The sequence below is a fragment of the Trematomus bernacchii genome, unplaced genomic scaffold (genome assembly GCF_902827165.1).
Source record: "Trematomus bernacchii unplaced genomic scaffold, fTreBer1.1, whole genome shotgun sequence".
Lineage (NCBI taxonomy): Eukaryota > Metazoa > Chordata > Actinopteri > Perciformes > Nototheniidae > Trematomus > Trematomus bernacchii.
In genome coordinates, this window is record NW_022987772.1 from 2,531,249 (window position 1) to 2,557,500 (window position 26,252).

Sequence of the window (26,252 nt, forward strand, 5' to 3'; positions counted from 1 at the left end):
GATATACACCTGAACATCAGCAGGAGAGGACTCTTTAAAGTAGAGACACTACATATTGATATACACCTGAACATCAGCAGGAGAGGACTCTTTAATGTAGAGACACTACATACTGATATACACCTGAACATCAGCAGGAGAGGACTCTTTAAAGTAGAGACACTACATACTGATATACACCTGGACATCAGCAGGATAGGACTCTTTAAAGTAGAGACACTACATACTGATATACACCTGGACATCAGCAGGAGAGGACTCTTTAAAGTAGAGACACTACATACTGATATACACCTGAACATCAGCAGGAGAGGACTCTTTAAAGTAGAGACACTACATACTGATATACACCTGAACATCAGCAGGAGAGGACTCTTTAAAGTAGAGACACTACATACTGATATACACCTGAACATCAGCTGGAAAGGACTCTTTAAAGTAGAGACACTACATACTGATATACACCTGAACATCAGCAGGAGAGGACTCTTTAAAGTAGAGACTCTACATACTGATATACACCTGAACATCAGCAGGAGAGGACCCTTTAAAGTAGAGACACTACATACTGATATACACCTGAACATCAGCAGGAGAGGACTCTTTAAAGTAGAGACACTACATACTGATATATACCTGAACATCAGCAGGAGAGGACTCTTTAAAGTAGAGACACTACATACTGATATACACCTGAACATCAGCAGGAGAGGACTCTTTAAAGTAAATACACTACATACTGATATACACCTGAACATCAGCAGGAGAGGACTCTTTAAAGTAGAGACACTACATACTGATATACACCTGAACATCAGCAGGAGAGGACTCTTTAAAGTAGAGACTCTACATACTGATATACACCTGAACATCTGCAGGAGAGGACTCTTTAAAGTGATGTACATTTGTTAGTCGTAAACATAAAATACTGCCTATTTAAATATTAAAATGTAAATACATTTAGCTGATAATACTTCTGTACTTAAGTACGTTTTTTTATTCAGGACTTTTGCTTTAAAAGTAATTATACTTTCACAGAAAGAAAAAAGGAAACTGGTCATATGTAATTGATAATTTGTTTACAATGGGATCTAAACTCTTTAAATGAAATCTAATAAGGTTTAAGAGACAGCATTATCAACCTTTATCCACTAGGGGGCAGCAGATCTCCATCAGGCTGATTCCTCAATGACAGCGAGCTACTGTTCAAATATAGATAGTATTTCATTTAAACATTGCATTACTTGTTATTGATCATTCAGAGAAAGCTGTAATGCTCTCTCTGGTAAGAAGATCCATTTCCAACAAAACAATTTGACATTCTTATCAATCCTAACTGTACATTCATATGATTCATAGATCAATATGTATCATTATATTACATATTTGAGTACAAGGAGTACCTTTGAATATGTTTTTCTGATACATACCTCTACTCGCCATCTGCATCATTGAATGTATTAACTCATCAATGCATCAATAACTATAATCTAATCATTATAATCCTGTGTACTAATTGTATTATGTTTAGATTCTAACCCTCTGTTTGAGGTACAAGCAGGTAGAATTACCCAAAATATAACAAAAAGTACATATTTTTGTATCAGAACATTTGTTTATCTACAAGAGTAAAATGCTAATTGATGCAACAATACTATTATCTAATAATGTCATATAATAGTACATCTCAGATTCAGAATGACTACTTTTGCTCAAGTAAGATATTGGACTTGTACTTGTAATGGAGTATTTCATCTTTAATGTATTGGTACTTTGTTTTGTAAAGAATCTGAATACTTCTTCCACCACTGCGTATAAGTACTTTTACTTTATCACAGTTGTACTTCACTACATTATGAAGTCCAAATTAGGCTACTTTTGACCAGAGGTGGGATAAGTACTCAGACCTTGTACTTGAGTAAAAGTAGAAGTACTCAGACCTTGTACTTGAGTAAAAGTAGAAGTACTCAGACCTTGTACTTGAGTAAAAGTAGAAGTACTCAGACCTTGTACTTGAGTAAAAGTAGAAGTACTCAGACCTTGTACTTGAGTAAAAGTAGAAGTACTCAGACCTTGTACTTGAGTAAAAGTAGAAGTACTCAGATCTTGTACTTGAGTAAAAGTAGAAGTACTCAGATCTTGTACTTGAGTAAAAGTAGAAGTACTCAGATCTTGTTCTTGAGTAAAAGTAGAAGTACTCAGATCTTGTGCTTGAGTAAAAGTAGAAGTATTCAGATCTTGTACTTGAGTAAAAGTAGAAGTACTCAGATCTTGTACTTGAGTAAAAGTAGAAGTACTCAGACCTTGTACTTGAGTAAAAGTAGAAGTACTCAGACCTTGTACTTGAGTAAAAGTAGAAGTACTCAGACCTTGTACTTGAGTAAAAGTAGAAGTACTCAGACCTTGTACTTGAGTAAAAGTAGAAGTACTCAGACCTTGTACTTGAGTAAAAGTAGAAGTACTCAGACCTTGTACTTGAGTAAAAGTAGAAGTACTCAGACCTTGTACTTGAGTAAAAGTAGAAGTACTCAGATCTTGTACTTGAGTAAAAGTAGAAGTACTCAGATCTTGTACTTGAGTAAAAGTAGAAGTACTCAGATCTTGTTCTTGAGTAAAAGTAGAAGTACTCAGATCTTGTGCTTGAGTAAAAGTAGAAGTATTCAGATCTTGTACTTGAGTAAAAGTAGAAGTACTCAGATCTTGTACTTGAGTAAAAGTAGAAGTACTCAGACCTTGTACTTGAGTAAAAGTAGAAGTACTCAGACCTTGTACTTGAGTAAAAGTAGAAGTACTCAGATCTTGTACTTGAGTAAAAGTAGAAGTACTCAGATCTTGTGCTTGAGTAAAAGTAGAAGTATTCAGATCTTGTACTTGAGTAAAAGTAGAAGTACTCAGATCTTGTACTTGAGTAAAAGTAGAAGTACTCAGATCTTGTACTTGAGTAAAAGTAGAAGTATTCAGATCTTGTACTTGAGTAAAAGTAGAAGTACTCAGATCTTGTACTTGAGTAAAAGTAGAAGTATTCAGATCTTGTACTTGAGTAAAAGTAGAAGTACTCAGATCTTGTACTTGAGTAAAAGTAGAAATACTCAGATCTTGTGCTTGAGTAAAAGTAGAAGTACTCAGATATTGTTCTTGAGTAAAAGTAGAAGTACCAGAGTGTAGGAATACTCTGTTACAGTAAAAGTCCTGTATTCAAAATGTTCCTCAAGTAAAAGTAGAAAAGTATTATCATCAAAATATAGTTAAAGTAGCCACAGTAAAAGTAGTGATTGTGCAGATTGGTCCATTTCAGAATAATATATATGATATGTTTTATAATGATTGATCATTAAAGTGTTCTCAAAGCTGGTAAAGGTGCAGCTAGTTTGAATGACTTTGTATACTGCAGGGTAGCTTGTGGATTTACTCCAGGTGGAACTAAAGTCTGATTTAACACTTCAATCTCAATCTTTATTTATTTATATAGCACATTTAAAACAACCTTCAGTTGACCAAAGTGCTGTACAGGCAATACATATTAAATAACACAATGGGAGTACAATAATAAAACAATAATTAAAAACATGATAAAAAGCACAATAACTAGAAAAATATATATTTTTTTAAAAACACATACAAATGTAAAAATGTAATGTTCAACTAGTATTAAAAGCCAGTGCAAAGAGGTGGGTTTTTAGCTGAGATTTAAAAAGTTCACTATAACACTTGATTATATTTCACATCATTCATCCAGATCTGTAAAGTAACTAAAGGGATTAAATACAGGTAGTGGAGTAGAAGTACACCATTTACCTCTGAACTGTAGTGGAGTAGAAGTAACTGAGTATTTCTACAATGAGTAATAGTACTTGTACTCGAGTACTCTGTTGTCAGGGGGCGGGGCTTAATGCGCCACGCGGGGGGTGTCACTCAATTGAAGGGAGGAAAAAAAGAAAAGCGACTGAAGGGAGTTACCTCTCCGAGAAATGAGAAATGAGACCGGGCCGTTTTCCAGTCGGTGCCCTTTGCTATTAAACCAGGAAATCCCTACAATTACAGGGGGCCAAAAGAGCCAGAAAACCAGGGGGACTATTCGGAGAGGTTTGCCCCGGAAACAGCACTCACACAGCGGGCTTTCTGCAGGAGGATCGGTCGGTGCATGTATCTCTGAGTGTGTGTGAGTGTGTGTATGTGTGTGTGTGTGTGTGTGTTTACAAGTGTTTGAACCAGTGCCACAAACGAGGGAAGGATAAATTCGAGGAAGGAAGGAGGGATGGTGGACAACTCGAGCAGCAGTAAGGCACAGATGGTGAGTCCTTTACATTTATCTGGAACCAGCTGTGAGTCATTTCCCCCAAAAAACAGAAGCAAACTTTGATAGTTGGACCTGATGGTAGGTGACTCTTTATACTGATTCAAGCCCTTCTTTATGTCTCTCTATGTTGTAGTTCTGCCTGTTTGACGGCTTCATAAACATCCATTAGTGAGGATGTGGCAGCCAGCTAAAGCGGAAAGGAGCTGGGAGAAGTGTTCTTTACTTAAATAATACATTAAATATATAAAATACTCCATTACAGGTAGAAGTACTGCACTGGAAATCGTGTTTAAGTCAAAGTACAAATCAGCTCAATGTACTTAAAGATTAAAAAGTAGTAATTATGCTGAAAAATAGCCTCCATGTGTCATTTATTACTATACATATGACATTATTAGATAATATGAGAGGATTATTTCATCCAATAGCATTTTACTCTTGTAGATAAACAACGTTTTGATTAAAAAAACGAATTTAAATTTGTAATTTTTTGGATAATTCTACTTTTTTGTACCTTTTTTTGTTTATTTTTTAGGTTAAAAGTTCACAAAAATAAGCTAAAGATGTCAAATAAATGTAGTTGATGAAAAGTATAAAGTAGTAGTTGTAAGTATTGTACTTAACTAAGTACATGTACTTAGTTACTTTCCACCTCTGACATTTTTTACGTATTTATTTTAACTCTGGTTGACTGTTTTTGTAAAGCAGCTAATGCTAGTTTGAACATGTATGTGGATGGAGAGTAGGGACTACATGTAATATAACAATACTAGTTTAAGTATATTTTGCAGTACTGGTACATCTAAACATGACTTAATGTGTGTGTGTGTGTAGTTACTTAATGAAATGACAAATAACGTTAGCATTTACGTTACAAGTAGGTATTTCTTTAGTAATAACCTCCATTCAGTGGCATTGTTGTGACTTTCCATGCATCATATCTTGCTATAATTTCATTCTAATGTCAAAAGGACCATTTTACTGTCAGTGCTAAAACTCAATAGTAATTTGGACCAAATATTTCCACCAAAGGCTTTTAATGTTCATATGTTGGCATTACAATCCCTTTACGATACATCATAGTAATACTTTGTTAGCATTTTCATGCTTTTTCTCACATGGTGATACCAATTTATTGTGTTTTGTTGGCGTTAAAGCATTTTTGCAGGACTCCTTTAAAGACATTTGAGGTTGCTTTCATTTTTTTGCAATGGTTTGATCTGTTTTGCAATGAGCCTGGTGACATTACTGTGGTATGTCTCTGCTTCTACACATGCTCAGGGAGTTATTGTACACATTCGGAGCCCCCTACGTCACCACAGTATACATATTTTCTTTATTTATACAAGTATAGTTTGTTATTGAGATGCTGAGGATGTTCCCACTCACTCAGCTCAGGCCCTCAGTTCAAACATTGACTAAAGAGCAAGGAGCTTTTACTACATGAAGATACGGTTGGATTATCCATGGTATTTTCTTATGTACAAATCAGACTGCTTGGTTTCTAGTGTAGCTTTGATTTTTTTGAAGTGTGCAAGGAGCATGCATTTGTTCCTGTATACTAAGACTGTTAGAATGACTGTGGTCAGATATCCTACATCTTAAAACTGAGTTGAAGTAAACCTATGAAGAAAATAGAAGCTATCTGTCCGATACAAATGATCCAGCGTCTTCAAAAGCATCAAAATCGACCCACAATTCATCAAAATCAGTCCACCAGGAGTTCAAAAATGGCTATTTTCTGGTTAAAACGGCCATTTCTGATCCTGAAAATAGAAGAAATGGATTCAGCATCCTCAATTACTCCCTAAAACCACTCCAAAATTGTCCAAGCCATTTTCTTAACTGATGGTCACGTAATGCTAACTAAAGCTAATTAACGCAACTAATGCTAATTGCAACTATAATGGTGTAATGACATTTAGGTTGATTTGAACTCGGGTTGACTGTTTTCCTCTTTAATTAAGATATCAGAAGTTATATCAACTTTTCCTTTGGACTATTTTAAAGCAGCTAATGTTAGTTTGAACTAATGTATGTATGTTAAGGGGGAGTAGTAGGGCTACATGTAATACAAAAATACTAGTTTTACTACATTTTGCAGTAGTGGTGCAGCTAAACATTACTTGTGTGTGTGTGTAGCTACCTACTGAAAGGACAAATAACGTTACCGTTTAAGTAACAAGTGGGTCTTTTTTTGTAATAACCTCCATTCAGTGGCATGTTTGTGACTTTCCATGCATCATGTCTTGCTTTCATTTCATTCTAATGTCACTTTACTACCCCTACAGTACGTCATAGTCATATTTGTAGGTATTTGAATGCATCCAGTGGCTTGAATTCTGTGACTCGTTTCTCATATTTGGATCCTTTTCTCTCCTCCTCCACAGCCCAGCATGTCTCAGGACGCCTCAGGAGGAGTGGGCTTCCCTCAGAGCGGCTCCTCGGGGGGCATGAAGCTGGAGGCCGTGATGGAGCAGCTCCAACGCCAACAACACGCCCGTCTAGAGATGGAGAGGAAGGAGAGGAAACTTCGTGAAGCTCACATCATGTACGCTCAGCAAGTGGCCGCTCAGCAGGCAATCCTGACGGCAGCAAGAGCGTCTGGAGCGGCCAATTTCATGGGAAAAACCCTCGGTGTTCCTGGGGTAATGTTGCCTCCTCGAGTGTCCAATCAGAGCAGCGTCGACTCGGAAAGAGAGGATGATGAAGATCGAGGAGGGGAGGAGGATGAGGATGATGATAATGAGATGATGGAGGGAGATGAAGGCAGTGAGGAAGAGGAAGGGAGTGCGAGTGGTTTGGAGTTTCTCAGAAAGCAGACCCTCGCCTTGCAGCAAAACGCCTCCAGAATCCCTCCTCGTCCGTTTGGTAGTTATTCGGCGTCCGCCCCTCAGAGATCTGCCTCTCCACCAATCAGAGTGAAGCAGGAACCAGATGAGGGTCTTTCTCCAGCGGGACCCCAATCTGCAACTTCCCCCAACGGACAGGCCGACTGGGGCTTCGACGATCAATTCAGACAGGTACGGGCCATGGTTTGGCAACATTACATTACACTAAGTGCACGCATCATCCGTACTGAACAACTCAAGCAGCTACTTTCATACAAATACTTCAAGTCAAAAAGTAAAGTCAACTTAAAAAGTGTCTGGTGCTGGATTTGTATACTTGGGTGTAATGATAGACCCTCTGCTTTCCTGGAAAGACCAAATTGAACAGACAAAACAGAGACGGTCTTTCTGGGCGAGTAGACAACATTTTCTTCTGTTTTTCACATGTGAATTCATTTAGAAGTGAAATGTCCGATCTGTCCTTAAATCTAATGAGCTGCCAATCAAAACACGGTCCATTGTGCCCCAGATTAGTAATTCCTTTCACCACCCCCCCCCCCGTCGAGGGTTTACATGATCTCTCCGTTTACCCCCCGCTGTGAGCGTCTGTTTAATCTTGATTGAAGAACAAATCTCTCCCTCGGAATCTGTGTGAAACACTTCAACTCTCAGGAGACGGACGACCGCCGATCGGCTTTTGTGGCAAAAAAAAATCCTCCTAAGTGAGTCCTGGCAGAGAGCCAAGCTGGGTGAAATGTGTTCACACTCCCTCAGTGTGTGTGTGTGTGTGTGTGTGTGTGTGTGTTTGGCTGGGATCCAGGTAGTAGAGTCAGAACTGTGGGTGGTTGGGTCAGCACGAGGATTTTGGGGCGGGTGGGAAGTTTAGATGTAGTGCACAGTAGCAACCTGTCTCTCACACACACACACACACACGCACACGCACACGCACACGCACACGCACACGCACACGCACACGCACACGCACACGCACACGCACACGCACACATCCAAGTCCGAGAGTTTTTTCGGCTGCGTGCCAAGTGCACTTTCCCTTGAAGGTAAATATTGCCTCATCACAGTGTTACAAAACGCTGGAATGCCAACTGGGAGCCAAGTGGAGGGGAAGAAGTACTTATATTTAGTACTTAAGTAAAAGTAGAAGTACTCGGGTCTTGTACTTGAGTAAAAGTAGAAGTACTCGGGTCTTGTACTTGAGTAAAAGTAGAAGTATTCAGATCTTGTACTTCAGTAAAAGTAGAAGTACTCAGATATTGTACTTGAGTAAAAGTAGAAGTACTCAGATATTGTACTTGAGTAAAAGTAGAAGTACTCAGATATTGTTCTTGAGTAAAAGTAGAAGTACCAGAGTGTAGGAATACTCTGTTACAGTAAAAGTCCTGCATTCAAAATGTTCCTCAAGTAAAAGTAGAAAAGTATTCTCATCAAATATAGTTAAAGTAGCGACAGTAAAAGTAGTCATTGTGCAGATTGGTCCATTTCAGAATAATATATATGATATGTTTTATAATGATTGATCATGAAAGTGTTCTCAAAGCTGGTAAAGGTGCAGCTAGTTTGAATGACTTTGTATACTGCAGGGTAGCTTGTGGATTTACTCCAGGTGGAACTAAAGTCTGATTTAACACTTGATTATATTTCACATCATTCATCCACATCTGTAAAGTCACTAAAGGTATTAAATACATGTAGTGGAGTAGAAGTACAAAGTAGCATACAATTGCAATACTCAAGTAGTGTGTGTGTGTGTGTGTGTGTGTGTGTGTGTGTGTGTGTGTGTGTGTGTGTGTGTGTGTGTGTGTGTGTGTGTGTGTGTGTGTGTGTGTGTGTGTGTGTGTGTGTGTGTGTGTGTGTGTGTGTGTGTGTGTGTGTGTGTGTGTGTGTGTGTGTGTGTGTGTGTGTGTGTGTGTGTGTGTGTGTGTGTGTGTGTGGTGTGTGTGTGTGTGTGTGTTGTGTGTGTTGTGTGTGTGGTGTGTAGTGTGTGGGTGGGTGTGTGTGTGGGTGTGGTGTGTGTGTGTGTGTGTGGTGTGTGGGTGTGTGTGTGTGTGTGTGTTGTGTGTGTGTGTGTGTGTGTGTGTGTGTGGTGTGTGGATGTGTGTGGTGTGGGTGTGTGTGTGTGTTTGTGTGTGTGTGTGTGTGTGTGTGTGTGTGTGTGTGTGTTCTACAGGACATGCTGTATCTGAGCTTGATCTCTATCATGTGTCTGGGTTTTATTACTGGCTATTTAAAGGCAGATGTCTCCGGATGGTGCTTCCCTCTCTAGAGCACATTTCCAAATTTAGGGAAGGAGTGTGTGTGTGTGTGTGTGTGTGTGTGTGTGTGTGTGTGTGTGTGTGGTGTTGTTGTGTGTGTGTTGTGTGTGTGTGTGTGTGTGTGTGTGTGTGTGTGTGTGTGTGTGTGTGTGTGTGTGTGTGTGTGTGTGTGTGTGTGTGTGTGTGTGTGTGTGTGTGTGTGTGTGTGTGTGTGTGTGTGTGTGTGTGTGTGTGTGTGTGTGTGTGTGTGTGTGTGCGCGTGTGCGTGTGCGTGTGCGTGCGCGTGCGCGTGCGCGTGTATCGGGGGTGGCTGCATTTTTATTAGTATTGTATGTCAACGATGTTTCTCACAGGCGTCTGTTAAATTAAAAATAGAGATGTCCGAATGACATTTAGTACTTGCTGGTACCTGAACTGTGTTTAAATAAATATATATATATATATACCTTTTTGTATAAATAGTTGTTGTGTTATGTTAAATGTTTGTTCCCTTGTCTTAATATTTGTGTCACACTCTAAAGATATCCCTTCTTCTTGCTGTTCTCTGCTTGATATCACATTGAGGTGAATACGTGTGGGCTAGTGAAGACCTTCCCCTTGATTTGATCGACCCGGATGGACTTTTCTGTATTTTATAGACCAGGCGAGGAGACCAAGTCCGATTGGTGCATCCCGACAGTCTTCAAAGATCTGTGTGATTCTGCATAAGAGTTCATATCATTGGGTTTTGGACTGAGACAACCGCACGTTTAACGATCGACATGTCCACCAATTTCCAAAGGATTCATTAATAATGGCATTATATCCGATCGCTGCATAGACTCACACACTTTCTGATACTGGTCTCATATGAAACCACCTGTGGAGTTCAGTTTGTTGTACTGTGTGTGTCTCATGGTTCATAAAGGCGTCCGAGGAGTCTTTATTATTCTGTGAGGTGTTTTTGTCCGAGCAGAAGATCAGAGTTGTGTTTGACCGCCTCTCTATCTGTGGCTCGGTGTTTTATTTTATGATCAGGGGCGTGTTTCAGCCTGGGGGGGGGGGTTCTGGGGAGGCATTATGGGACGAGAAATGTCTCTGGCCTTTTTTTTTTGTTGTGTTTCCTCTCTTTTATCTTTCCTGTCATTATGTCAGCTCTGCAGTATTTAATGACGGCTCATCTCTTCAGGCAGTTTCAGGTTTCAGCTGTGGGGGAGGGGTGTGTGTGTGTGTGTGTGTGTGTGTGTGTGTGTGTGTGTGTGTGTGTGTGTGTGTGTGTGTGTGTGTGTGTGTGTGTGTGTGTGTGTGTGTGTGTGTGTGTGTGTGTGTGTGTGTGTGTGTGTGTGTGTGTGTGTGTGTGTGTGTGTGTGTGTGTGTGTGTGTGTGTGTGTGTGTGTGTGTGTGTGTGTGTGTGTGTGTGTGTGTGTGTGTGTGTGTGTGTGTGTGTGTGTGTGTGTGTGTGTGTGTGTGTGTGTGTGTGTGTGTGTGTGTGTTGTCTTCGAGAGGCCTGGCAGATGCCGCAAATACCGACCCCCCCCCCCCCTCCTCTTCTCCTCTCTCCTGTAATAATGTAGGAGAACATTTATCATGATCTAAAAGCAGTACTCAAAAAAGTACCGATGCATTACTGTCGAAATACTTCATGACAAGTCAAAGTACTGCATAAAAGCAGAGGTGGGAGAAGTACTTATACACTTGTATACTTGTACTTGTGTAAATATATTTAACATGTTCATACAAATGCTCAACTTTTCTTTCTGAATGCAATACACACATTCCATCACAACAGAGTGAATATATTGGGGTTTCCGACCGACAACACGAGAGATGTTGCCGTTTGGGCTTTGAGAGAATCTGATGCACTTTTTTAACAGTTTTATGACTTTTTATTGACTAAACAATTAATAAATAATGAAAAATGATCGTTAGTTGCAGAAAAAGTGGGATTGGTGTAAAAAATATATCCATTAATTTAACCATTAAATATAACATTGATTTAACGTTTACTGTATCGTGTATTAATAATTGGTCCAAGGACAAAACTGAGCTCTCTTTCGATGCAAAATGTGGATTTGACATCATTAATTTTTTTATTTGAACAGATTTTTCTCCACTTAAAGCTGGGGTAGGTAAGTTTGAGAAACCGGCTCGAGATACACTTGTTGTTATATTCCATGGAATGCTCTTAACATCCCGATAGCAATGAATATCTGAAGTGCTTTGACAACAAATCCATAAAAAATATCATCTGTGGAAGCCGTAGTACTGTAAAAAGCACGACCAATCATCTGAGCCGGCCCGGCTAAAATAACTGGACGGCCTACCTGCCTGTCAGCCTTCCATCTGTGCACAAACTTATCTCGTGCCCTCATTGGTGATGTGCGCGTTCGTGTGTGTTGGAGGAGGGGCTCTGTGAGGAAGTGGCAGATTTTCTCCGGTTGTGTATTTTCAAATTCTAGCGCACTCGAGCCGGTTTCTCCAAACTTACCTACCCCACCTTTAAACAAATCAGATGAATATCCAGAGCGTGCCTCCCTCCTCTTGTCCTCCTCTTTAGTGATTTGAATATTGAGTGAGGGGTCAGATTTGGGGACACAGACAGACACGAGGAGCTGGTGTTTTCCTGTCAGTGATGAATGTGTGGTGACCTCAACCCGGAGTAAATAAATGTCAAACAACGGGACGACAAAGGCGTCTTTTTGGCCTCCAGGACAGAGGAGGCATGACCTCTGTAATCCCACCAAAACCACCACCATCACATGGACCCCTCCATTCCCCCAGATCATCCCAGTGTGATTCATGGTTTTAATCGAGCTGTATATATGGTGGGGGTATATATGTGGGGATTGGGCTGCAGATGACTGGATGTCGTAACTAAAGAAATGTTGTGTGGGTGTAACGATTAGAGCTGCACCGTTAATATAAAATGTATTATTTTGTGTGTTTTATTATCTTTGCCATTTTATAATATAATGTCTTTCATGTTTGTAAAGCCCTTTGAATTTCCTTGTGTTGAAAGGTGCTGTTTAAATACACTTGCCTTGCCTATGAAAAGCCCAATATGGAATTCTGCAACTCCCAAAATCCCAGTTAGTTACATTTGGAAAAGGCAAAATATGTGGAAATATCTGAGTTAATGATGGTATTTTTTAATATCCTCTATGATCGTGAATTTATTGCAAAATCAGTCAAAAATAATAGCATTTTTACCAAATTGTGCAGCTGTTGCAACGATGAATCAAAGTGGATCTTCATTAGATCCTGGCAGACTTTTAAGATATCCCCAAATATTGTTTTATTGTCCGTCAAATCCATCCTGAATCTCAATGAAACGTGTGATTTGCACTCTCCGCTGCTGCAGGTGTGTGAATGCAGAGGATTTAGGTTGAACAGGTTTCAGTTGTATGTTCACACCTGGGTCATTGTTCCTGTGCGACTTGTCTTTGTGACAAAAGAGACGTTGGCGTGTCTTCATTTGCATCTTTGTGATCGCAGAGCGTGATAACGAGACAAACAAACTGACTCCAGGACTTCCCACAGCTTCACAGAGCTGAACAAGAATAATAAGTCTACCACAGATTGGTGGATATATTTGGGTCGTCTCCAACTATCTGCTGCTCGTGTGTTTTAATAAGATAAGACGTACTTTATTGATCCAAAATTGGGACATTTTTACGTATTAAAAACAAAGGCATTGCACATAAGGAGACATTCAAAGAGTAGAAACATCTCAGAAATATACAAGTTGACCGTGAAGATAAAAAATATATAAAAATCAGAGGAATAAAACACTATCGAAGGGTCAATTTGACACACTATAAAGCAGGATATTATTTACTTTAAAGTGTGGAAGGATGAGGGAAATTACACAAAGCATTCTCAACTGTACTTCATTTGGTTTCTTTGCAATGCACGGCTGGTTTGACTCGGTGTAAATATGCTTTTTCTATTTTCACTCTTCCACTGAAGACAGGATGCTAAGATCATAGGAACGTCCCATTTAAAAACAGCTCGAGCATAAATTCAAACGCAACTCTAGATCCTTTCACTTGCAGCCAGACAAAGGAGCGTCTCAACTTCCTCAATTGTGCAACGTATTTGTTGTCTGCTCGCAAAAATGTGCCTGGTGTTAGCAGCAACGTTATCTCAAATGTGAGGGTTTAAGATCAGATAAGAAGTACTTTATTGATCCCAATTTGGGAAATGTTTGCGTTGCAGCAGCAAAAAAACAAGGCTTTGCACATAAGGGAAATTAAAAGGGTAGGAATACACAATTCTAAAATGTAAACATCTCAAAATAGAGATACAACGGCATTAAAAAAGTAGAAAATATACACGTTGAAATACACATTTACAGTGTAACGCTAGCGGTGATTCTCTCTAACCAATCAGTACGTACCATCCACACATTCTGCTCATGGAAGACCATCAAAAAACGAATCCAAGTTGAGTCGTTCCGTAAATCCAGTGGAAAAATAGCAAATAAAAAGCCAACATAATTAGCTTAACACATTTTGATGAGGTGATGGTCTCGTGGTGAATCAGGACTTTGCAGGGTTTTATTTCCAGTCTTTAGAATCCACTTATCTTTGGTTGCTAATATAAAACCACACAAGAGCTATTCATGAGCGAGTTGCTCCGTACAATGCAGTGGAGATATGGCAGCCTGATGTGTTATTGGTCAGCAGAGAGGTTTGTTGCTATATTTGGGGGAAAAACAACAAATGGGACTAATATTACATTTACTATATGAGAGGAATGACCACTTTTACAACGCTTTCATTGAGAAATGCAGTCAATTGAAACGATTGAATACCGTTTATAGGCCAGGACCTTTCTGCTGCTCCACAATACTACATGTTCACACATTTTAACCTTTCTAAATAATGTGCTAACTGCGTTTTCGATTCATTTCTCATTGTGCGGCGCTAATATGCTGCAAAACGTAAAAAAACATGGTTATTACTTTAGAAAACCAGAGGCCTGACTGTCCTGCAGAATATAAAGAAAGCTCTTCTAAAACTCCCATGTGAGCGCAGCGAGGCCACGGGTTCTGTGGGAAACGCTGCAACTGTTCTTCTGCTGAGAACTGTTGCATAATTTAACTGTCGCCACGGCAACACATCGAGCAGGAAGTGGTTGATCTGCAAGGCTGCAGAGATCAATAAGGTGTGTGTGTGTGTGTGTGTGTGTGTGTGTGTGTGTGTGTGTGTGTGTGTGTGTGTGTGTGATAATAAAGAATGATATAGTATAGGTAGTAGCTACTTTCATTATTATTATTTTTCTTAAATGCAGTTTCTGGACACGTGATTTATGAAACAAAAAATACTGTGTTTGCTTTTAATTAATGTTTAATGTGCATTTTTTTAAACTACACTATTCTGTAAGTAGGCCTAAAATACAAGAGGTCACATTTCAGATCCTAAATATCTTGATTGATAATTCCTTTTATAGGATTTATTTGCGATGCATTTGATATTGAGGAAATCTAAAAGTAATGTAAAGTAATCCGGTTACATTACTTTTATATTCTGATAATCAGATTACTGGTTTTACAGGTAAATAGGGAGGAGGCGTGTGGCGCAGTGGACTAGTGCGTTGGTGTTGGGATCAGGGGAGCACAGCTTCGAACCCCACTGCAGTCAGCATGTCGTTGTGTCCCTGGGCGAGACACTTCACCCCAAATTGCCCACAGTACTGAGTATGTAAGTCGCTTTGGGTAAAAACGTCTAACAAGTAACATGTAATGTAAAATAGTATTAGTAACGGATTACATTTTTAAAGTATCCCTCCCTAAACCTGTTCAGCAGATGGACTCCTATTGGATTTCTGGAAAAGTTAAGAAGACTAAAAGGTTTTAAGTCGATGCACTGAATTAATCAAATGTTAGACGCACGTGCTCATAAACAAAAGTCAATAATTTGAAGTAGTTATTTCTTAATCTGTAAAAAAAAGTCATGGTAAATGTCAGTTTAACTATTTTAAAACTAACCAAATGTTGCAAGGAATCCAAAAATGTAAGTTTGTTAACTAAGTAAACTGAAACAGTGTTTTCATAACTGTAATGAAAGTCAACGGTTCAGTTTGTTCAGCCCAGTCTCTCGTTGTGGGAGAAACGGTATGACCTTAGTATTAGTGTTTCACTCCTCGCTGCAAACTGACCCGGTTTCTATCTTTTCTTCTGGATGTATTGCTGGTTGTCTCACGTGCCTGAGCTGTCAGTGGGTTTTAAATGTATGTAATGTGTACTTAATGTGTACTTAGTCCTGTTCTGTTTACTGGACTTCCTGTCTGATGCAATAAGGCTGGAATTACCGTCTGACCGTACAATGTGAATCTTTCTAATCCTGGCTTCTGTGATAAATGCTCCGGACACTCAATGCTTAGCCTCATTTCCAAATTAGCTGCAGCGCTGATCTCAGTGCAGATTAGACCGACTGAAGGTGTCTGATTTTGACTTTATTTTTAACTCACTCACTGACTCACTGACCATCTTTCTCTCTTCTCGTTTCATGATTGCACTTTGACTAAATCAGAACTGAAAAATGTACAAGATAAGAGAAAAATCTGCAAAAATAGACCAGAAATACATGAATTTTGTGCCGCAAGAGGTGTTTTTAAGTGGTAAATTCAGATTTAATGACCAATAAAAGCAGATATTATTTAACTTGTACATGTCTTTCTGTTCCCAAGGTGTGTGTTGGTAGCACGTTGCACACACTGCGGTGTTCACACTCGTGTTTATGGTGCGTGTCGCTGGGATTCCTCAGTTTCTGTTGTTTTTTAATGCAGTGTGAAGCGTTTCTGCCTCATTAACAGCAGCTGGATGAAAAGCTTTTTAACGCTGGATTGTTTTTATTTAAATGCCATGTCGTTGTGATTGATGCTACTGTGTGCTAAATGTAGCTCGACTGCTATGGCTACGGGTTCATTTGTGTCAGGATGGAGACACAATAACAGCGTCGTACTGAACAATCAGGGATGTGTAATTAGGTTTTTGCTTTCCTAGTTTCCTGCTTTTGTTCAGGGCAATATCGGAAAACATTTAACCTCATTTGAATTGTCTGATTTATTTGGAAAATGTCACAAATGAGGGGTCAAATGTTAAGAAATAACATTATTATCTCAGTATTTATCCATTGAGCCTGTCATGTGAGCGGTGTAATAGCAATGTTCATAGTATGTTGCTAATAATTAGGACATTGTGTAAAAGAAATGACATTTGATCAATTTTTAAACAGTCATTGAATAAGCCAAGATAAGTCAAATAAAAACAAGCTAAGATATGTAGGAAATACGAGAATAAAAGTCACGTTGCAGGGTTAGATATATATATATATATTATGTGATATCGTAAAAGGCGCGTGCAAACAGGAAAGTAATCTGTCTTTTTAAAACCAAGTTTTATCGATAATATTGCAAACAGTCATTTGAAGCTAAGGCACTTTCTTTTACTTAAAGGTCCCATGTCATGGCCATTTCTACTGATCATAATTCCATTGTTGAGGTCGACTAGAATACATTTATATTGTTCAATGTTCCAAACTCACATTGGTTTCTCATACAGCATCTCTGTATAGTATGTGTATTCACTCTCTGTCCTAAACGGCTTGTTGGAGCTCCCGCCCCCCCCTCCCCTCCCTGTGAGCCCAGTGTGCTCTGATTGGTCGGGACGCTGCGAGGCTCGCTGCTCACTGAGCTGTCTAATGGCGCATTTCCATTGCAGCGCGTAGCTCGCTTTAAGCGTGCCGTGTCGTGCCGTCCACTTTTTTGGTTGTGCTTCCACTAGGCCTCGTTCCGGCGCGGCACGGCGCGGGGCCACTTTTTCCCCTCTTTTCTGGCCCTAGAAAATTGTGGTTCTATCGGGGCCAACAAACAGGGCTGAGTCGGGCTGAGTATGCTAAACTAGAGAGAGGAGCGCTGGCAAGAGGGCTAGAACTACAACAAGATGGACATATTTGACCGTGATTTAATTGTAATACACGTTTCAAAATGATGCCGAAGTAACAACATACTGATACCGGTTAGTAAAAACCATGAATTAATGCTTTGTCAAGTCTGCAGACAGACGGCAGGGGAAAAACCTTTTAAAATGCGTGTTTTTCTAGATGGAGATTGGCTAAGCTAACGCAGTATATGCCCCGACCGTCCACACTCACAACAACGGCCTATACAGACATAAATAAGGCAGCGACTGTATTCACCATGACACAGGCAGTCTGTGGTTTGTACTTGTTTAACTTTTGTCGAGTTTCTGAACATATATAAGGAGCTGTGAGCTCTGAGTGCTCACAGCTAACGGCTGTGTTGTGTTTCTGGATTTCTCATTGAAGATGACGTCACGGCTCCGCCTACACTGCGTTACTATAGTAACTACCCCAGTTCCTAAACTGTAATGGAAGCGCAGCATGAAGTGAGTCGGCCCTGTTAAGGCCCAACGCGGCCAAGCCGTACCGAGCCGTACCGAGTGTGGCCGAGGCCGACCGTGTAGTGGAAATGCGCCATTACTGGTGTGGTTTCCGGGTCGGCGATACAGTGCGAAACTCATCCTGAGCACACACAAACACTCACAGCCGAAGTAAAAGTGTGGCTTGATATTGAGTAAGAAAAAGGTTTATAACGCTGTGAGAATGCGTCTGCGGAGAGCATTTCTCCGCCATCCCAACTCGTCTATTACCAGCGTTCAGGGAGCTCTATGCAAGTCAATGGGACGCCCTGTTAGTTGAACATTTACGCTAAAGGTCCTGGTGTGTGAGGAGCTCCGCGGATTGGTCCATTTTGGTTCTGGGAAGAAACAAATGGAAAAAGAGAAATGTCCAACGAGGCGTTCTGGGGCAGCACAGACAGGTCTTCTCTGTGTTAGAGCTTTACTCGCTACAGGGTGTACTTTGAGGGTTTGTGACTCTGCAGACCGTTCACATGCAGACAAACCTTCATAACACACAAGGGGACGGGTAATAACCAGAAAAGCATGACATGGGACCTTTAAAACTAAATAAACATGTTATAAAATGAGACATTTATAGACAGTATTTATGTATAAAATAAGAGTGCTCTGTAATAGATGAAGAGTTATGTGATATAATAAAAGTCAGGGGCAAACAGAAAAGTCGTTCAAACTAAGTTTATATTATATATTAAATATTGATCTGGGTAAAAATCTCCTGTCTAGTTTATAGTGCAAGTGTTACCAAACAGTGATGGCACTTTTGTTTGATATAGCAAATCTCACTGAGCTTCATTTTGTGCTGACCGGCTCTAAAAGTGTCCTTTAATATAAACATGAATGAAGGAATAAAGGAAACAGTGCAGTGTAAGATATGAAGAGTCATTTGATTGTAATGGTGACAGAAAGGTGTTTGTGTACACCAAATGTAAGTTAATGGTGACAGAAAGGTGTTTTTGTACACCAAATGTAAGTTAATGGTAACAGAAAGGTGTTTTTGTACACCAAATTGTGGCAGCTGACTCGTATTAATGTGGATTAAATCTCCCAGAGTAGTGCTGCATTTCTGAGTTTTTCTAAAAGTAATCTGATTTAATGAGATTGTAACATTGCTCTCTGTGTTTTGGTACATGAGTGTGGATGGCACACATGTATTAAACTATTAAATATCAGCGTGGTACAGCCAGTCTTTCACATGCAAATGCCAGTTTCATATGTATTTTTTAGAGTGTAATCTCACTGAGCTTCATTTTGTGCTGACCGGCTCTAAAACTGTCTTTCCATATATATAAATGAATGCAGGAATAAAGAAAACAGTGCAGTTTACCGTATGAATTGTTATTTGACGACGAAGGCATTACATTTCCCCTTTTTGGGACAATTAAAGGAATTCTGATTCTGGTAACAGAAAAGCGTTTTTGTACACCAAATTGTGGCAGCTGACTCGTATTAATGTGGATTACATCTCCCAGAGTAGTTCTGCATTTCTTACTAGTTTTTTCTGAGAGTAATCTGTAACACTGCTCTCTGTGTTTTGGTACATGAGTGTGGATGGCACACATGTATTCAACTATAAAATATCAGGGTGATAGCAAAAAAATGTCACACACAGTTGCCAGTTTCTGATGTATTTTTTAGAGTGTAATCTCACTGAGCTTCATTTGGTGCTGACCAGCTCTAAAAGTGTCCTTTAATATAAACCTGAATACAGGAATAAAGGAAACAGTGCAGTGTAAGATATGAAGAGTCATTTGATTGTAGTGGTGACAGAAAGGTGTTTGTGTACACCAAATGTAAGTTAATGGTAACAGAAAGGTGTTTTTGTACACCAAATGTAAGTTAATGGTAACAGAAAGGTGTTTGTGTACACCAAATGTAAGTTAATGGTGACAGAAAGGTGTTTTTGTACACCAAATGTAAGTTAATGGTAACAGAAAGGTGTTTTTGTACACCAAATGTAAGTTAATGGTGACAGAAAGGTGTTTTTGTACACCAAATGTAAGTTAATGGTGACAGAAAGGTGTTTTTGTACACCAAATGTAAGTTAATGGTAACAGAAAGGTGTTTTTGTACACCAAATTGTGGCAGCTGACTCGTATTAATGTGGATTAAATCTCCCAGAGTAGTGCTGCATTTCAGAGTTTTTCTAAAAGTAATCTGATTTAATGAGATTGTAACATTGCTCTCTGTGTTTTGGTACATGAGTGTGGATGGCATATATCTACTACACTATTAAATATCAGAGTGGTACGGCCAGTCTTTCACATGCAAATGCCAGTTTCATATTTATTTTTTTAGAATGTAATCTCAGTGAGCTTCATTTTGTGCTGACCGGCTCTTAACAGCCACGTGTGGACGATTCCCCCCCGACCAGAAATAGAGGTATTGAATTTAGTAGCTAGATGAAGGGGGGGAGGGGGTTATTGGGAGAGAGGGGGGGGTTATTGGGGGGGGGGGGGGTTAGTGGTCTGTTTTAACGCTGCCCCACCCAGAGGAAACATTCCAGACAGAATTAAAGAGTTAACTCTTCAAACAAGGGACTGGGAGAGGGGGGGGGGGGGGGTAATGGTGCTAGAGGGAGGGTAGTGGAGGAAAAAAAGTATTCATATTATTCAAGGAAAAGTATGAATACACTGAAAATACTGAAACAAAAATAAAATGAAAAATATGATATCAAATTTAAACAATATAACAATTCTGGATAATTAAAAAAATAAATGTTAGGAACTTCAGAAGCCAGGTGATCATAACACTTATTTTCATCATTAGAAAAACAATGCTTTTATTCCACAAATGGCTAAATTCCTGCTTTGAATGCACAACTCTTTGCATCAAAATAAGACGGAATCATCTCCAATTGAAACCAAAACTCTGAACTCCAAATGAAATCAACCATTCCCTCAATGCTCTGTTTATCGCTGTTACGTAACACATGTTTTTGCACAAAAAAAGAACCTATAATACGATTATTCCTCACATTTCTTCATTGCATGTTTGCTTTGTTTGCTCACAGTGATACTGTGTTTTCAGACCCTAGTTTTCAGAAGGTGGAGCATTTTAAACGGCAATATCACCAGAAGATCATGTTTATTTTAATATAGGAAGCCAATATCATTATTCTGATTAATATTCGATTCATTGTGCACAGATCTGAATCCTTAAATGGAGCACAATTGGCATTACACTTCTTTTAAATGAAGCTTTGTGGTCTCTTTGTTAAAAAAGATTGTGCAACCTTTGTCCTAAAGTATTTACAACACATTACAGAAGAGTTGTCTTTATTCAGATTAGGGTTTTTCCAGTATCATGCCCTTCTTTATACATATCTGACATTACCTATCCTACCAAAACATCACTAAATACTTGATTTGATACATTTTAAAAGTGGATATTGTCATTATGCTCATCATATTTGGACTCTCCTGGTTCCTCATGAGTAAGCGTGCTTTAGAGAGACAGAAAGCACAGCTGTTGGGACATGGTAATGCTCATTTCCTCCGTGGATTCATCGTCTATATGCAGAAGTGATTTGCATTGTGGACATGTTTGCGTAAAGTTGGTCCCTTCAAGTCTGCATTTAGATCCTCATGTTTACTCAAACTAGTCCCTTGGACAACCTTTAGAAGTCTGTACTTAAGTACATGTTTCTGGTATCAGTACTTTACTCCACTACTTCTCTTTCTGACGACTTTTTACTTTGACTTCTTACATTTTGAACACAAACACCTGTACTTTCTACTTCTTACATGTTGAACCCAAATACCTGTACTTTCTACTTCTTACATGTTGAACACAAATACCTGTACTTTCTACTTCTTACATGTTGAACACAAATACCTGTACTTTCTACTTCTTACATGTTGAACCCAAATACCTGTACTTTCTACTTCTTACATTTTGAACACAAATACCTGTACTTTCTACTTCTTACATGTTGAACACAAACACCTGTACTTTCTACTTCTTACATTTTGAACACAAATACCTGTACTTTCTACTTCTTACATGTTGAACACAAATACCTGTACTTTCTACTTCTTACATGTTGAACTCAAATACCTGTACTTTCTACTTCTTACATGTTGAACTCAAATACCTGTACTTTCTACTTCTTACATGTTGAACACAAATACCTGTACTTTCTACTTCTTACATGTTGAACTCAAATACCTGTACTTTCTACTTCTTACATGTTGAACTCAAATACCTGTACTTTCTACTTCTTACATTTTGAACCCAAATACCTGTACTTTCTACTTCTTACACTTTTAACTCAAATACCTGTACTTTCTACTTCTGACATTTTGAACACAAATACCTGAACTTTCTACTTCTTACATGTTGAACCCAAATACCTGTACTTTCTACTTCTTACATGTTGAACACAAATACCTGTACTTTCTACTTCTTACATGTTGAACACAAATACCTGTACTTTCTACTTCTTACATTTTGAACACAAATACCTGTACTTTCTACTTCTAACATGTTGAACACAAATACCTGTACTTTCTACTTCTTACATGTTGAACCCAAATACCTGTACTTTCTACTTCTTACATTTTGAACACAAATACCTGTACTTTCTACTTCTTACATGTTGAACACAAATACCTGTACTTTCTACTTCTTACATGTTGAACACAAATACCTGTACTTTCTACTTCTCACATTTCCCAAACAGGCTGGTTCCTTTAGTTTGAATGTGTGTTTGGTGGCGTGATCATTATTATTTAGAGTCATTGCGTGCCTATTGATTTGAACACGATCCGTGTATCCATCATTTCCTGGTCTTCTCTAAAGAAGAGGGACCAATGAAAACGTTGTCATGTTGCCGTTGTTCAGCATGGAAACATTCATTAGCTAACAACGACATTATTGTTCTATTAATATAAAGGGAGGTCAGGTACTCTTTAAAACAGCTGCTAGTTATGGGTACTTTTTACTGAAGGCTTTTAATAATACATTTCAAAGCCTCTTTACTTTGACTTGAGTAAAGAAGTTTAGTCAGTACTTCTACTTTCACCAGAGTACTTTTAAACACGAGTATCTGTACTTCTACCTGAGTAAAGGATGTTTTACTTCTGCCCTCTCTGGATGCCGGAGAGCTCATTTCTCTTTTCTACATTGACATGTTTTTCTTGCCTTTGCATCCGAGGTGTCTGCCTTTCTGCTGAAATAATGACCGCCATGCGTCATCATGCAAAAGGTCGTGTATAGGATGTCCCTGCATGCATATCGTCACCGAGGGAAACACTGCTCCTCGGCTCCATTGAATTCAAATTCAAAAGGCAACAGGTTCTCGCATTTAGATGCAAATGTTGCACGTCCATTAGAGAAGTCACACCTTTTTCTTTTCTTTTTTTTCATCCCCAAATCGACCCTGGGGCATTGTGACTTCCTTTGCTTCTAATAATAATAATAATAATAATAATAATAATAATAATAAAGCTTTGTTTTTGTAGCACTCTTCATACTTCACTCTGCACGTGCAGCTTTTTGATTTGATTTATTTCGAATGTTTAAAAAAACAATACAAACAAATAATAATGAAATGAAACATGATAATTATTATACTGTTCAAACGTAAAGCAGTGTCAAATTGATAAACACAAATATTACCGCCTCTAAATTATATTTAAACAAATGATTTAATTACACATCCGAAAAGGGGTCTTTGGCTTTTCTTCTGTAACAAATGCAAATTTACCCTCCGTTGGATTCTGATTCTGATGCCTGCTGTAACTCGATCAGTTGGTAGTGAAACCCCCTCCTCTCACACACACACACACACACACACACACACACACACACACACACACACACACACACACACACACACACACACACACACACACACACACACACACACACACACACACACACACACATCTCAACACCTGCTCTTTAATGAAGGCAAACAGGGAGGTGTACGAATGAAACAAAGACCTCCAGCAGCTGCGAGGTCATGTGACTCTGAGACGTCTCCTTGGGTTTTATATAGGCTGCTGATATATACAGTACACATGTATATAGAGTAGTGATCACACACTGTGACCCTTGGCACAGTGTGAACGGTCCTGATGTCCTTGTACCAGTGTTCAATTTGTGTAATGTGTGTTTAACGTCATGCTCCGCTGCTCACACGTCGCATTCGGTGCACGTTCGGGGTATTTAAAGGTCTCCTATCATGCAACATGCGCTTTTGGATGTGTTGTAGACTCTCAAAGTGTCAGAGAATACAACCCTCTCTCTTTTCCTCCGTACCCACATTTCTAAATCTCTCAAATAGTATATTAGGAGACCTTTAAGGGTAAAATGAAGAAAGCCTTAAAGGTCAGCCTACTGTGAGGGTTAGCCGTTACGTGGCTAACGTTAGCCCCTTCTCTTTAATAGCATGTATTTTTGTGGTATTTATTGGCTATTAAATCAACATTTTGTAGATATAGTGATACCAGACCAGATATTCTCTTATATTTTCCAATGTAATATAACGTGTTGTTTTGCATGGTTTTAAAGGACTCATTACAGTCATTCCCAGTGATGGCGTTTTCCCCTTTTGAAGTCTTTGTATTCCCATTACTGATGATTATATATCAGATATCTCATTGTGTGTAGTCAACAGTTAACTCAACAACACCGTCGATATCGAGGTATTGGGTCAGGAATATGGTGATATTTAATATAACCCCATGTTCTGAGCTTGGTACTGTCTGTCTGTATATTCTACTGTCGACACAATACATTGATTATGGTGCTGATACTCTATTTGACTCTTTACGATACTTTGCATTGAGGAGTAGGAAGAAAGCCAAATGTCAAATGTGGTCTGAAAGTGAGCAGCTGAACAAGGACTTTCCCCAAATAAAATACTATTGATAAATAACTAATCAAACGTGTATTACGGACATCTGTCTATACTTTGTGATCCTGTACAATAACTACATTTAGAGCAACTTCACGAACGTATCTTGCTTTTAGCCCAAAGGCGTTTGTGGGGATAATTTACTTTTCATTTCTTTATAACACTCATTTAAATAGTCTAATGAAGCCCTGGCTGGAAGTTATGAAATTGTAGCTGCAGAGAGTATTTGAATAAGTCGACCCGCTGACACTCGCCACATGAGAACGCTTTACCACATGTCGTGTTTTCATGTAAACAACATTTGTTGGATGTCATTTGAGAAAAGGCTGCAGCGCTTTAATGGAGCGCAGATTGGATATGGATCGGCCTTCATATTGCTGATATGGATCAATAGAAAGGACGTTATAGATAGCAGAGCTGCACAATACATCTTTGTACGCTATCATCTTGGAAAAAAAAGGGATTTTGAATTAGCTGAGAAGGAGATTATGTAGAAAACGGGACTTTAACTCAACCTGATTCTTCTATTGGTGCAGACACATGTTTGAAATAATTAAACAATCAATGTGTTGTGTTGAGTATACAAGACGCAGGAAGGAAGCATTGGTTCCACTTTAAATGCATTGGAAATATTGTTGTTTTTGCAATATTCAACAATGTTGATGCATTTTTTTCTCACTTTTTAGCACGTTATGTCAAAATTGCAAAACGGACTCGTGCAATATTCACATTTCAGGATGCTCGATGTTTGTTAAAGGCTAAATATGTGTTAAAATACCATTTTGAACAAAGTATTGTGGAGCTGCAGAGATACACGCCTACAAATTGTATTCTACAGAAAAACTCCTTAATAATTACCTATATTTTAATTTAAAACTTCTAATCTCAATTATGTATTTTTCCTCCAAAACCTGCAGCTTTAGTTCGAAGTTGGAAAAAAACACTACATTTGCTTGATATTGCAATGTCGATATGATTCGCAATATTGTGTGGGAGGCAGTGGCTAGTGCGTTGGTGTTCGGATCAGGGGAGCACAGGTTCAAACCCCACTGCAGTCAGCATGTCGTTGTGTCCCTGAGACACTTCACCCCACATTGCTCCTGTGGGGATTGTTCACAGTACTGAGTATGTAAGTCGCTTTGGATAAAAGCGTCTAACAAGTGACATGTAATGTAATGTCATAATGGAGGGATTCATCCTTTTTGCATCCTTTTCTTATTATAAAAGAAGATATATTTAAAGTGATCAAGGTCTTTTGTTTTAAGAGGGTCTGAACAAACACAGATATTGTATAAAATCTGCAAAAACACCAGGACTTCTCTTCCTTTAGATTTCATTGTGCAGCCACAGATATTAATATATGCCACACTTATGCCTTAGATGAAGCATAATTGGCATTACACTTCTTTTAAATTAAGCTTTGTGGTCTCTTTGTTAAGAAATATTGTGCAACCTTTGTCCTAAAGTATTTATAATGGTAAATGGACTGTACTTATATAGCGCTTTATCCAGCCTTTACAACCCCTCAAAGCGCTTTACATACTACATGTCATTCACCCATTCA

General features: G+C 38.9%; 1 protein-coding gene across 1 annotated transcript in view; it reads left to right on the forward strand.

The window, feature by feature from the left end:
- The first annotated feature begins 3,968 nt into the window (after positions 1 to 3,968).
- LOC117497024 (AT-rich interactive domain-containing protein 3B-like) overlaps positions 3,969 to 26,252 on the forward strand; it is a 118,073-nt gene continuing 95,789 nt past the window's right edge. Inside the window, exons 1-2 of the mRNA XM_034148912.1 lie at positions 3,969 to 4,291; positions 6,688 to 7,320. Coding sequence (XP_034004803.1) covers positions 4,256 to 4,291; positions 6,688 to 7,320 — 669 coding nt within the window. The 5' untranslated portion in view covers positions 3,969 to 4,255. The remainder of the gene's footprint in view (positions 4,292 to 6,687; positions 7,321 to 26,252) is intronic.